Here is a 15,470-nt window from a genome sequence, read left to right on the forward strand (position 1 = left end):
CACAAGTATACATATGTAACAAACCTGCACGTTATGCACATGTACCCTAGAACTTAAAGTATAATAAAAAAATAAAATTAAAAAAAAAAAAAAAATAATAACAATAGTAGTTTTTACCAGGTAAAAACTGTTTGCACTGTGTTATGCACGTAAAAGCATCAGCTGAATGATTTGCTTTAAAATTTTCTAAAGTGGTGATGGGGAGGCGTAAATAAGGATAAATGGAATAAGACTTCCATGAGTTGCTAATAGTTGAAGCTGGAAGACAGTTACATGGGGGGGGTTGTTATACTCTTCTTTCTACTTTTATAATTATTGAAATTTTCCCAATGAAAAGCTTTAAAAGTCACATTTAATCCTCACATTACTTCATATCAGGTCAGTTCTTTTGCCCCTGGATAATAATGCTTGGAGTTAAGGAGTGTCACACAGCAAGCAAGTGGCAGATTCAGTATTCAAACCTGGGTTTATCTCGCTTTGAAGTCTGTGTCCCACCCTTGCCACTCAAGGAAAACACTTTTCAGACAGGCAGCCTGGGCATCACCTGGAAATCAGTTAGAAATGCTGAATTCAGGGCCCTACCCCAAGATCAGATTGGTGCACACCCCTTAGATCAGATTGGTGCACACCCACATTCCATGTGCTAGGTTCACTGCTCTTCATTGCCTCAACATCAACTGTGGCGTTTCCTTTAGAAAAGATAACCCTTGGCTAAAATAAGGAGGCTAGTCGTGTCTCACTTCTTGGTAGCATAAACGTTTTAGATAACCATTTGATTCACAGCAGTTGTTTCTTTTGTTATGCCCAGACCGCTTATTCCCCAGAGAAGACCACCAGAGTCCGGAGTCAAAGCCAAGGGGCAAGGATCTTTATTACAGGTTCGAACCTGGAACTTCCTCACTAGTCATGAGACGAGCGGGAAAGTTCCTTAACTGGGCTCCAGACAGCATTTTTATAGTCGGGGTAAACAGGTACAGAGTCATAGGGGATTTTGTACACATCATACTTAGGACTGGCTGACATTTGAACAAGGTGATTTGGCTGATTATGATCGGTTCCCGCCATTTCTGGTATTTCGGTTACATTTTGAAACACTGATGACGTTTATCAGGGGCTTGTTTTCCCAGTCTGCTCACCTGGTCTGTTCTGCTTTCTAGATTCCTGGAATTGTTTGCCTAAGTTAGTTTGGGAGTTGTTTTTCAACCTTGCCCTATTTCACTTTGTTGCTAGGTTTAGCAATGGGGTGGGTACACGCTTTACAAAAGGCTTTGACGTGAAATATTCTTGTGGTATGCCCTTTCACTTTCAACATTGGGCATCTGCTGTAGTGCTGGGCGCTAAACGCCTGTGTGTCAATTAAGCATCTTTCTGACTATGTGTCAACAATTTTTATTAATCACTGCATGCTCAAAACTTAATTTGACTTGTTCTAGTTAAATTAAGCCCTTGCTTCTTCTCACTTAAGGTGTGTCAGATTTTAAAAGCCTTGGGTCTTACAGAAAACTCTCCAGGTGCCTATTTCAACCTCCTCCAGCATCAGCTTTGCTTACCCACCTGTGTGTAACTTTCTTGATTTTTTTCCCTAACAGTCTCAGTCTTTTTTTTGTGGGGGGGGGGGGGAGGAGACGAGTCTCATGCTCTGTTCCTCAGGCTGAAGTGCAGTGGCACAATCTCAGCTCACTGCAACCTCTGCCTCCTGGGTTCAAGCGATTCTCCTGCCTCAGCCTCCCGAGTAGCTGGGACTACAGGTGCATGGTGGCACACCTGGCTAATTTTTTGCATTTTAGTGGAAACAGGGTTTCACTGTTGTTGCCCAGGCTGGTCTCGAACTCCTGAGCTCTGGTAATCTGCCTGCCTTGGCCTCCCAAGGTGCTAGGATTACAGACATGAGCCACTGCGCCCAGCCCTCAGTCATCTTTTCTAATTTTAGCCCTTTTCATTTTTAAAAGGAAAGAGAGCTGTGGAAATTAGGCAGCCTGAGTCCCAGCTTTGCCACTCATGTGTCATGTAGGCAGAACAGTTAACTGTCGGAGCCTCCAGTTCTTCATCTCCGCAGTGGCTGAGCTCTGTGATCTCAGGCCCCTTCCAGCTTCATCCTTTGTAACCCCTATAACTTGATTTTTCAACCCCTCCCTGACCCTGCAAAACGTTTTGAAGACATCAGGCTCTGCGTGCAACCCACTCGATTATATTTTTCCAGTCAGTAAAAGGATCGCAGCATTGATGTTTTTTAATTGGTTTCTCTTTCCAAATGCTAAATGCCTTAATAGTTATACTTTATGTGTGTTGGATCCTTTTTAGAACAACTTAGTAAATGAATAAATGAAGCCTGTCATCCAACTCAGTTGTAACCTACTCTTTTAAAGAGTAGGGTCTTTGCCTTTGAATATTATTCAGTATTTTCTAGGTGTCAGATTAACTTGGTGGTTTTATTTTCACTACAATAAACTTTAAACCATGTACATATTTAACACCCAAGCTGTTTGTCAACCTGTATAGCATGAGAAGAGGCAAGGAAAACACCTACAGGAGAGCAGTATAGACGCCATCCCCAGGAACCATCACTGTATAAATCAGGCCCATGCTCATCCCTGTTGAAGGCACAATCATTGGAGTCACTTATTTCTTCTTCTAAGAACTTTTTCCCCTACCAGAATCACGCTAAGCTGGCATGTGATAGTTGTCTCACAAAGTGAAACCTAGGGAAAAGAGCACGCTGTAAGATAGTGATCATGTCAGTCCTCGTGCTAGGTGTGCCTGAAACAGTGTTGCCCGGTCCCACCTTTTCCATGCTGTATATATGAAGTGTGTTTCCAATTTGCTTTTCAGGGCAGCTTTTGGCAAGGAGTCTGAAGTTCTTATTGGAAACCTGGGTGATAAATTAATCCCTCCACAAGACATCCTTCGAGACGTCAGTGACCTCAAAGCCTTGGCCAACATGCATGAAAGCCTGGAATGGTTGGCAAGTCGAACAAAGTCAGCTTTCTCCAATCTTTCTACATCCCAGAGTAAGTATCTAGTAGGAAGCTGTTGTGGGGACAGTTGAGGAATAGACTGAATGCATTCATTGAAAGATGAGAGTATAAACTGGTCACCATGTCAGGGCGCGTCTCAAGTTGTCAGAAGATCCTGGTTAGAATTCTGCTTGTGCTGCACTTCTCATACTTTGTGATTCTGGGAAAGGAACTAGTCTTGGTTTCCCTGTGTGGAATGTGGGAAGCCAGGAAAGGCCCATGTTAACACAGCTTGATGTTAACATAGCCTTAGAAACATCCGTTCATCTAGGATTGAGCCACTATGTCTCAAGAACAGAAAGGAATACCTTTTTTCCTCCTTACAGCAACTTCTCAAGGGCAGAAACTGTCTCAGAGCTCAGGGCTGTGTGCACGGCTGACATTCTCATTTTACTTGGCCTAAAGCTAATTTTTTAATTGGAGTCATAGAAGTGATTAAGGTGCTAGAAAATAGAGTCAATGAAGACAACAATTATTCTGGAAAAAAAGATGGCTAAGAGATAGCAATTACAGATTTCAAGGAAATTAAGGAACAGAACATGAAATTAGGGGGAACCTCTTTTTCTGTCAAGGACCAATGACTTAGAGAAAAATGATTTGAAAAAAATGATTTGAAAACTTTAGGGCACATAAACTTTAATAGTTATACAATTGTACTTAAAGCATTACTTCAGGAGTATGTATAACACAATTAAAATAGAGACAAAGAAAACATGATATGAAGAAGACATAAAGGAAAAGGCAAATTTATTATTTATTTATTGAGACAGTCTCACTCTGTCGCCCAGGCTGGAGTGCAGTGGCACAATCTCAGCTCACAGCAACATCTGCCTTCTGGGTTCAAGCGATTCTCATACTTCAGCCTCCTGAGTAGCTGGGATTACAGGTGTGCACCACCACACCTGGCTTTGTGTTTTTAGTAGAGATGGAGTTTCGCCATGTTGGCCAGGCTGGTCTCAAACTCCTGGGCTCAAGCGATCCACCTACCTTGGCCTCCCAAAGTGCTGAGATGACAAGCATGTCCAGCCCAAAAGGCAGATTTAGATGCATGAATGGAGAGATAGAAACAGGATAGAAAAAGCAAAAAAACAACAGGAAGGAGAAGGAAGCAAAATCACCTCTGAATTTAATATTAGGGCTATTAGACAATTATTAGAAAGAAAACATTATTTGCACTGTGCACAGCAGAGTGAGTTTTTGTTAATCACCGTCATTTGAGAAGGTATTATAACTTGATTAGCCTTGTTTCCAGCCTAGAGATGGAAAGTGTGGATTAAATTCACAGGGTGAATTATTCCCTTATTCTCTCAGAGTCTAAGGAGCCCCTTAAGTGCTCACTGCTTGTATGGCCTCATGCTGATTCTCTGCCTATCCCAAGGGCCAATGCGGGGTGGGAAGAAGGCACTGAATCTTTGGGCTTTGGAGGGAAATCATAGAATCTGCACTAGAAATCTTCTTAAAATATTACTGTATATTTATACTTTTATTCTTATGTCCTTTATTGAAAATACTACTTATTTTTGAGACAGTCTTGCTGTATTACCCAGGCTAGTCTTGAACTTCTGGCCTTAGGTGATCCTCCCATCTCAGCCTCCCGAGTAGCTGGGACTACAAGCATGCATCACCATGCCCAACTCTGAAAGACTGCTTTTTATCTGATGACAAAATTATACAAGTTTATTCTCAGAAATCTATAAGAATAGAAAATGTGTCTACCAATTAAGGATAGCTTGGGCACAGTATTACTTTTGACCAGATTCTACATACGGATGTATCCTTAAAGGCCCCTTTAAGTTTATAATCCCATAGTATCAGGCAGTTCTATTACAAGCAGCAGTTTAAATTATCCATTTTATCTGCCAAACCCACTCTGCTCCCTTCTCCCCTCTAGAAAAAGTCAGAAAGAACTAATTTTTCTTTGCTAGTTGCAAAATGAACAGCTCTAAAAAAAGATGCCACTTGCCTCTTTTCCTGGTTTTCTTTGACTTGGAAATACAGAGCTGCTTAGGTAGTTTATTTAGTAATGTTTGGAAGGAGTGTTGTCATTTAGTATGTCATTAGCATCTAATATTTAATGCTACAGTCTCTTGTTTCTAATGACACAGCATTCTAGATTTCTATTCTGCCCATTCTAAACGGGCTTCACAAAGCAAGATAGTACATAACCTCTGTAGCAAGCCACTGAGTGATTCACACAGGCTAACCTGGCATCAACAGTTTTCAAAAGGAGAAAGATGCATTCTGAGTTACGCTTAACTTTGTAATTGCACAATTTAGCTGTTGTGTTCATGTCACTGAAAGTACCCCATAAAGTTGATGTCTAATTCGTGCCTGTAATCATCTCTGTTATTCTGACAAAGATCTCATCTACCATGCCTGTTAATCCTTTGCCTCATGTTCTCAGTTCTATTTTATAACTTAAGTTGTACCCTCTCAGTTCCTTCCAGGGTGATTATTCCACCCAGTGAGTGATTTAAGTAACTGTCAGCATTTTGAGGATCAGTGCAAAACCCAAGTGAACTATAATCACTACTTATGGTGTCTTTGCTAAAACAAAGCATCAAGCAAGCCTGGTTTATCCTGCTAACAGCAAGCCTGGCTCACCCCCACTTACGTGCTCTTTGAATTCCCAGGAGAGATGCCCATTGATGTTTATAATTTGAACAAAGCAGGGGATTCTCTGATAATGGCTTACTTTGATTGCCCTATGTCAGTGTGACTCTAGAAGGGGAACAAGGGGACAGCTTTTTCATGTTTTTTTTTTTTTTGAAAAGTGAACCAAATGATTACTGTAACAAAAGTGTTTCCAAGTCTGGAGACTAGAGAACTTGAGGAAAATGCTCAGCAGCGTGGGAAGAAATCAAGATAAGAAGATGTTCGGTTTATTTCTTGTTCCACGTTCTGTTAACTGTTTGGTATGGTAAAGGCCATGTTTTATTAAGCTTAAGAAGCTATTACTGTGATAGGGTGGAAAAAGTTTGCAGAAAATTATTTTCTTTCTTTTTTTCTTTTTTTTGAGACAGATTCATGCAGTGGTGCGATCTCCGCTCACTGCAAGCTCTGCCTCCCGGGTTCAAGCGATTCTCCTGCCTCAGCCTCCCGAGTAGCTGGGATTACAGGCGCGCGCCACCACACCCAGCTAATTTTTTGTATTTTTAATAGAGGCAGGGTTTCACTATGTTAGCCAGGCTGGTCTCGAACTCCTGACCTTGTGATCCGCCAACCTCAGCCTCCCGAAGTGCTGGGATTACAGGCATGAGCCACCGCGCCCGGCCGAAAATTATTTTCATAGTAGAATATCTCTTCAGATAGGACAGTAGGATTCTCATCCACCTGAACATTTCATGTCAGGTGTTACATTTAGAAGAAAGTAGAGAAAAAAATTCCACATTGTAATGGCAGAGCATGGCTGGCTATACATTGTTCAGCAGGTTAAAACTGATTATTTTTTTTTTAAGGTAATTTTTTCATTTCTTTTCATATTTGCCTAAATGTTTCTCTAACTCCTTTAGACATGAAAGGGTCTCCTGGTTGTATCTAACTCCTGACCACACCAAAGGTACAACTCTTGTATTTGCCCTACCACACAGTCCACAGTTCCCTGTTCCATCTTCTCTGGTATTCTCCCCTCAGTCTTTCTGACACTGGTTCTACTGAAGATTCTTTCAGTTGAAAGTCACAGACTTAATTGAAGGAAAAAGAATGCATTGACTCATACAACTGATAAATCAAAGGACTTTAAGAGTGGCTGGATCCAGAGGTTCTCCAAATATCGTCAGGTCCCAGGCATGCTTACACACCTGCTCTCTCTCTCTCTCTCTCTCTCTCTCTCTTTTTCCCCCACACCCCACCCCAGTCTCAGCCTCCCATCCCTACCCCTAGAAGACCCTTACATTCAGAACCTGCTTTAACAGATGTGCTTTCAGTGCAAGGAAGGTGAGCAGGAGCATATTTAGCCTTGAGCATTCAGGATGTAAGTTTCTACTTATTTTCCTGCATTAATCACAATTTCAACCTTGTAATAAAGGCACAAATAATGCTGGCTTTTTGTAATGCCTGCTGTTTGTAAGATCCCTAAATAAAGACTCCAAAATTGTTATCATTAAGAAAATTCTCAGAACAAAATATGACCTACATAAAAATTGTTAGACTATTTTTCAGTTTAACATTAGTGATTTTCTTTTGCATCTTATCCTTTTGTTTTAAAGATGGATTGTTTTTAAAAATAGACTACACAGAATTTGAAGGAGGCTCAAGGGCTTATTTTGTCTCCATGGCTTCCTTAGGGAGGCCCTTCTCTCTATCTTGAATTCTGTAAAAATCTCTGGGATTAGCGATTCTACAACCTCCTTGATTATATATTCTGCTCCTTACCATCTAGGAAGTCTTTTTTTTTTTTTTAAGTGAAACCCCTGTGCTTCAGTCTAAACCTCATTCGTCTTTTATACTCTCTTCAGAAATTAAATAATGACTATTAACAACTGTTTTCTCTATAAAATATTGTAATGCTTCCAAAAACATTTCCGTGGCTTGCACTTTCCTTTCACTGGATTTTAAAGATTTTTGGGCCTGTGACAATTCCAGTTTGTGAGTCAAGGACACCCAAATCTAGTAGGATTAGGAGCCCCGATCAGGCGCAAGTTCAGTCTCTTGGACGATAATTTGGCTGTTGGCTTTTGTGAATGTGGGGCTTAGGGTAGGATCTTTGACACCAGGCTTACCCACTCCAGCTCTCTGAGTTCCCGTTGCCGAAGTTCTTGCTAAGCCCACATACATGAATAATAAGAGTAAGAAAAACCATGCCCTAGTCTTTTTCAGTCTGAGCAACCACAAAGTTAAACATTCTTCTAATTTTTTGGGCAAATAAATCTCATAATTTTGGTTGCCAGAATTGGTTTGTGAATTGCAGTATTAATTATACAATTATTTATATACTTCTTTCTTAAAGGTAAATTATTGTTAGGCATCTTACAAATCATCTGCTCTCAGTCATTTTGCACATGAGGAAATTAAGGTCTCAGAGTGGTTATATCACCTGTCTGTGCCAAACTGAGATGGAGCAGGTCTTCAAATTCCCAGTTTAATTTTCTTTCTACTACGTTAGTTAGAGCCACCAATGGGACCTTTCATGCCATATTCCTATGAAACCACTCCAGCAGTGTGGACATATTTTATTTTAATGGAAGCACTTTAATGCATACAAGTAACTTGTGATCATTTCTGATCATTTTCTTGTACCTAGACAGAATTTCTACACCTAAATACGTGGAATTATTGTACAAACCCCTCTTAAATTTCATCTTAGTTGCAATAAAACATTTCTCTAATTTGCCACTCTATTTTTGCTTGGCACGTGTTTTCTAAGTTGGAAACTCCATCTGTCTTGTTATCATGCCGTGTAATATATTCTAGACATTGCTCTGTCCTACACAGTAGCCGCTAGCCTTGTGTGGCTATTTAAATGTAAATTCATTAAAATTAAACATGTAGTTCCTCTGTCATACTAGCCACGTCTCAAATGCTCAGTGGCTGTTATATTGGACAGTGTAGGTATGGAACATTTTCATCATCACAGAAAGTTCTGTTGGCCAATGCTGTAGATCATCACCGAGGTCATTAATAAAGGTTAAAAATAATTCCAGTTCATATACTTAGGCTTTGAAAGATACTTGAAATGCCTACCTAGTTCTAGCAAAACATGGTGAACTACTTCAATTGTCCAGCCTCAGATCACATGTACTCTCCTGATGAAGGCTGATGTTTTTGGTTCTGCATTATCAAAATTTCTCCTATTGATGTTAACTAATGCTAAAAGGGAAAAGGTTTTGTGATCAAATAGACTGGGAAAATATTAAAGTACATTAAATATAATTCAATACCAGAAAACCTCTAAAATCTTTACTATATTAACCAGATAATTACAGCAGTGGAATGTTTCTTAAACTTACTTTTCAGTGGAATTCTTTTCTCCCAGCGTATCTCACAGGGCTTTTTGTCCATGAAACAACTTCCAGGTGACACTGACCGATGCTATATTTATATAATTTGTTTAGAATATTTTCTTTCTTCCAGCACCATCAGGCTCAGGGCAGATGTTCCACTATTGCGGGAACTTAATTTCATATTATTGGCAAATTTGTATACTATCAGATGACTTATTTTGCAATTTGGTTATTTGATTATTTGATTCATTTAGTGATTTTTAGAAATGTTCAAGTCAACCAATATAAAATAACCATAGTTTCCCTTTCCGCCTGTTTCAGGCTTGGCTACTGCTATACTGACCCTTTTCCAGTCATTGTGCTTTTCTCACAATTCTCAAAGATTCTAGCTACAATTTTATAACACACCCCAATTTATGGCATAATGTCAATATATCCATTGTGGGGCTCCTGGGATTGATTTATGGTAAAAATTTTGTTGTATAATATTTTTAGATTAAGTTGCAAAGATATTACAGATAATCTCCTTATCTCTCTCATCCAGTTTTCCCCATTGTTAATATATTAGTATGATACATATGTTGCAACTAATGAATCAATATTGATACTTTATTATTAATGAAAGTCTATAGTTAGTTCAGATTTTCTTAGTTTTTCCCTGATCTTCTTTTTCTGTTCTAAGATCTCATCCAGGATGTATCACATATACACCGCAGTTTTCCCATATCACAGTTATCACATATATCACATAATGATGTCTCCTTAGGCTCATTTACACTGTGACAGTTTCCTAGACTTTCCTTGTTTTTTATGACCTCGAGAGTTTATAGGAATTCTGGTTGGGTATCTGTAGAATCTTCTTCAGTTTGGCTATATCTGGTGTGTTTTCCTGATTAGACTGGGCTTGTGGGTTTTCAAAAGGAAAACTACAGAGACGAGGTACCAGTCTCATGAAATCACATCAAGGGTGCATATCATCAGTGTAACTTATTACTGATGATGTCTGGGATTGGTTTTGTGCCTCCAATTTGTGTAGTCCTCTCTTGGCAGTTCCTTCCGAATTTTGGATTGACTCTCCACTTTCCTACTACAAATTGCTTATCTTTCTAGTGGCTATTTTTTTTAACATGATAGAAGCATCTTATTATAAGCCCAATGTTTGGATGAGTTGAATACTTGCTAAGAAAAATGGTTGTCTACCTTAAACAATTATGCAGTTGATATGAATTATAATCTTGTCGGTCTGAAAGACTCTGTGGGAGGAACTGTTTTTTAATACCCTGAGCCACTTGTCTTAAGGCCTGTAGCTACTTTTTGGTTGCTACATGTGCTAAACATCCCTTAGCAAATATATACAACCATATTAATTTCCAACAAAACCATGCTGACATTGAAAGAGTTTAACTAAATTTCTGCACTAAAAATAACATCTTATTTTAACCCATTGTAATTAAACTGTAATGTGCAGTGTTGACTCAAAACCCATTCACAAGTGGAACTCGCTTCCTGAGAAGTTCTTTTAGAGTAGGATACCTCATACCGAGCTGCACATCAGTTACAATCAGTTAGAGAGCTTTAAAAATACTGATGCAGAGATTTTGATGTAATTGTTCCTAGGTATGACATGGGCAACAACAGGCTACACCCCAGACCAGTCAAATCAGAGGCAGAGAACCCATGTTGTAAAGGAGTGGTTTTCAGCCTCATCTCATTAGAAATGCCTGTGCTTTTTAACATATCCCCAGGCAATTTTACCAAACAGCCAAGGTTGAGAACCACCAATTTAGAGCCCCTGAAAATTGATTCTTCAATTTCTGTCACTCTATATTTGGGAAATGCTTTGTGATTATTTTGCCAGTTCTTCTATCCTCTGAAGCTTGAGATTAACGTGATGTCCCATTTTACAGACGAGAACAGTAGGCATGGAGATACTGTACTTTGTGTCCATGCCAGAGTCAGGACCACAGCCTTGCTTAGCAGTTGTTAGCTAAACTGTCACCCAAATCTGATTAAAAACAAAAATGTTCCTCTTACACTTATCAAGCCAGCTAAATGAGAAGGGCATAAGGAATCTGTGTCTCTCAACACAAAAGGCTGCAATTGCCAAACCAATGGAATGAATATAGATATGTCGTTGAAATTATATCATTGAAAATAAATGGAAAAGGCCTAGGTGTTGGTCCACCCCCATCCCCCAAGTGCACAATTGTGCAATATTCCGGCATGTTTTTATGCATTCCCTGTGGTGATTTAATATTTTCTATGAGATGGAATGTGAATTTTCTCATGCTAGAGCTCACTATCATGGACTCTTTGTGCTTTAATAGTAAATGAAAAATAAAATGCAAATCCCCCAGCTGTTTGTTTTTCTGCCTTGACACAAATGAGAATAAGAATTTCCCTACCCAAGATCTCATGGGAATCTGTCATGTTTCAGGTTTGTGTTTGTCAAACCACTAAGCCAGAGTTTTCCTTGTCATAATTTCATCTGATTCTTTTTAATTAGAACTCTATGCATGGTAATTCCTCTCCCGCCTCAGTATTTACAAGGTTCAAATATTTGTTGACTGTTATCAGACAGCTCCTCCTCAGCCCACCGTACATGTTTAGTTTCTCTAATCACCTTTCTGTGGTTAGACTTTCCACACCCTTCATCGTTTTTCAGCCTTAGTAATTGTCATTTTCCTAAGCTGACTCTCATATTGTGGCTTCATTTCTGTTGTTCTTCTTTGATTGATGATACTTTCCAAATTCATTGCCATTGGTTGATTTCATGATGATGCTATTGACTAAGAAAATTAATTTACCACTGGTATTATATTTTGTTCATGAGCTTCCCACCCCCTGCCTGACTCTAAATATATTTTGACCTTATCTAATTAACATTACTTGTACTTCTGTGTGAGCCTTTCTCACTTTTAAAAATAATGTCCAAATATATTTCCATGTTGTGCTCAATGTCTCAACTAATCTTTTGTAGGAACAAAAGCACCAACTGATAATTGTATGATGATCCAGTTTTTCTCGTTTTCAGTCTTAATTGTACTCTGTTTATATTTACAAACTCATTGAAACTTATCATAATGAAGAAAGAAGTGTATGGAAAGCCCCTGTGCTTAGCGAGTTCACCTGATTCTTCTTAGCCCTCTTCTGAAACCCACGTTGTTACTAGGAATGGAGATGCTGCTTATTCTTTTATTTTCTAAGGAATGCCATCTATACCTCTCTGTCTCCTTCTGTTTATCATACAGGCTTCAGACTGACCCCACTGGGGTTCCCCGTGTTTCTTGGTTTTGAGCACATTTTAAATTGCTGATACACAAGGGTTACCCCCTTTGTAAAACATCTCTTCTCTCTTGTTTTCCCTCTCCTGTGATTGAGTGTCTTGAATGTCTTCCCTCGGCTCCCCAATCATGGTTACTTTTGACTCTCCTCACAATTCATGAAATTCTCCTTTTAATTCATAGAATCTTTGTAATTCTTCTCGCTTAGTCTAGGACACATAGAGCACATATTTCACTTTGAAGTCTGACACACTTAAGGACAAATCAGGCAAGTTAGTATATAACCGGGGAAACTAGTCTGTCTGACCTAAATCGGTCTTCTCACCTGTTAAATCGAAATAATGATGCATACTCATTGGATTGCTCTAACTATTAAATGATCTGATGAACTTGAAGTTCTCAGCAGTGTCTGATACACAGTGAGGCTCACTATGGGGTTTCTGGGCTTTCTACCGTAAATCTTATCCCTGGAGCTCTCATTCGCTGTCCTGGATCTTCCCCTTCCTCCTGCCCCTTCAGGCTTCTTTTTTCTCTCAAGTTGTATGGTTTCTTTCAAAACTGTTACTATGTATGCTCCTAAATCATTTCCGGTAAATCTTGGCTGTCACTCACCAGAGCTCCCAAAGTGTTTCTGAGGTCATGGAAGTGTTTCTGAGAATGGGCCTGCATCTGAGGGCCTACAAGTGCTCATCTGAGAAGCCAGGGTTGAATTTGAAAAAGGCACCTTTTGTTCCTCAAAACTGTGAAAACAAGGCTCAGCTATATTGAAAAACATGCCAAATCCAACCACAATTCCCTTCTGTCAATCAGCTGGTCGTTAGTAGAGTTCACTGTCCTGTGTGGATTAGAAAGCAGTACCCCACCTCCCTCCGTAAGGAGGTGATTATCAACTGTGGAGCTACAGAAGGCTAGTGCTGTGGGCGTTTCAATGTAATTATGGAGTTCTAAGTACTTGCCCATAAAAAATTATGTGGCTGTTTCTTTGGAAATGCCAACATTTGTATCCATAAGGGAAATATTTTATTAAAATATGATAATATCATGGATGCTTAAGTTTGGTGGCTGGGAGCTGCCAGCTGAATGATTGTATCTTCAAGCAAAACTATAAAATGGAAACAACCAGAAGAAACATAAATGAAAAAAATCTCTGGGAAAGAGGAGAGACAGAAGGAGTTAGAAAGCAAGAGAAGGCTCTAAAATGGCATGCTGAAATTGCAGAGCCAGACAGAGAAGATGGTGGAAATGCAGTCACCAGAGCCTGAGCCGACACCCCGCACAGCAGAGAGGAGGAGCGGCTGCTGCGGCAGAGTGACTTGAACAAGACATCTGAGGGGACTGATTTGGTTGCCAAGCAGAACCATGCGTTCCAATGAGGAGCAGTGGAAGATTGTACCTGAAAGCGCTGATTGTGCTATTCAATCTGGCCTCTTATCTAGAAAAACCCTTAGACACTTGGATGCTTTAAAACCTGAGATAAGCCTAGGAACCAGTGTGAAATCGTGACTTAATGAACTCCTCACCAGAGAAAGAGTGTGTCTTTCCATTCTTCACCCTTGAAACTAAGTTTAGATCTCCTACAAAATGCAGTGGGTGAGGGGAGACAAATCCCGACAGGGAAATCACAAAGAAGATGGAGGGCTGGCCGAAGTGACATGGAAGAATTCTCCATTACTTGGTGGGATTGAATTTAGAAAAATGTTCTAAATGTGAACTGGACGTGCTTTTTTTCAAACAGCTTCCTTATTAATCAATAGTGCATAAAGACTTTTTCCAGACAGCCCAGGAAAATGTAGCAAAGGGGCAGGATGTGCGAATCGTATGCGTGTAACAGCCCCAAAGGATACTACGGTAATGATAATGGATTCAACTTTCAGATTACGTTTCAGACTTTCGGGGACCTTTATAACCACTCATTCTTAATCTCTTATCCCTGCCTCAAGCTGTAGTTGACAAACCAGCCTTTATATTCTCAGTTTTACAAGGCATGATCATGAAATGCAGAAGTTTGGCAGTTGCCCAAGGTCAAAATCAGTCAGTGACAAAAATCTAGACCACATCTGTCTGTTCTCAGAGTGCAGACCAGAGTGTCTGGAAAAACAATATAGTCACCTATGATGAGTTATGAGTGACAGAGCTACAAGCACACCAAACCAGTGTGCCTTTGTTTCCCCATGGAGGCAATGCTGTTCAGCCATCTCCCAAAGCTACAGCAGCAAGGCGAATTTAATGCTGTGTGCCTAGTATAAATGGTATTGAATAAAACATTTAGCATAAATGGGTATTGAATAATACACTTTAAAAGAAGGAGTGGGGAAAAGTGAGCTTGACATTATTTTAGTCTCTTTCAGAAGCTGAGATGTAAAAGCTGTGCCTCCTGCCCCCAAAGGACCTATTTTGGAACCAAATTTGGTAGTCATGCATTCAGGGAGAGGTTGTCTTATTATCTTAAATTCAATACTGTGATTTATATTAAATATTGTAAATTATACAATAAAAGATTTCCTTCTTCATATGGGTACAGAGGTAGATCAGGTATAGGTCTCTAAGGCACAGTGCTCCTTATTAATAGCAGTTAATTCTGTGTACTAACATCTTTGAGCTCTGGTTGTTGAATCCTAGGTGGATTTGACTAGAGTTCTTAACCAACATCTTAATCCAATTTTTATGAAAGGAAGAGTAATGAAGACTTTTCTGTAAGACTGATGAAAAACCTAAGTGTCTTTATAGAAGCCAAGAATATCTGATCAGATTCTTCAAGGAAGCAAAAATCCTGTAAATGTCAGAAAGATGTTACATGCTGGAAAACCCCTTTGGTCAAATTCATCTAAAGAAGGTACTATTTGTAGGTGACTTTTCAGCAAGTCTGTCAAAAGCTTCTTGCTACAGATAAAAATTCAATAACCTTTCACTGTGGATGTGCCACAATTATCACTAATTTAAAAACAGTCCCTCTAATAGAGTATTTTATCATGCTGGACAGTCTCTGCATTGTTCATTATTTAGTGTTTGCTAAGCTGATGGCACTTCCACCACACTTTTCTTATCTCTACTTCTTCAGAATTGGATTTTATATTTCCAAACCAGCCAGATATGACAAGTCATTTTCATCTCTCTTGTCTTTTAAGAAACGCAAACTTGATTTCTTTTTTTTTTCTAGCAATCACCACTTAAAAGATTAAATTTATTGGAAATGTCTGTATTAACTAGCATTGGGATGTGCAGTAAGGCCT

At 39.4% G+C, this 15,470-nt stretch overlaps 1 protein-coding gene across 1 annotated transcript in view; it reads left to right on the top strand.

Moving 5' to 3' along the window:
* EXOC4 (exocyst complex component 4) overlaps positions 1-15,470 on the top strand; it is an 826,169-nt gene that overhangs the window by 693,806 nt on the left and 116,893 nt on the right. The window contains exon 14 of the mRNA XM_011941218.1: positions 2,830-3,008. Within this exon, the coding sequence (XP_011796608.1) occupies positions 2,830-3,008 (179 nt within the window). The remainder of the gene's footprint in view (positions 1-2,829; positions 3,009-15,470) is intronic.

The sequence above is a fragment of the Colobus angolensis genome, unplaced genomic scaffold, assembly GCF_000951035.1.
Source record: "Colobus angolensis palliatus isolate OR3802 unplaced genomic scaffold, Cang.pa_1.0 Scaffold2, whole genome shotgun sequence".
Classification (NCBI taxonomy): Eukaryota; Metazoa; Chordata; class Mammalia; order Primates; family Cercopithecidae; genus Colobus; species Colobus angolensis.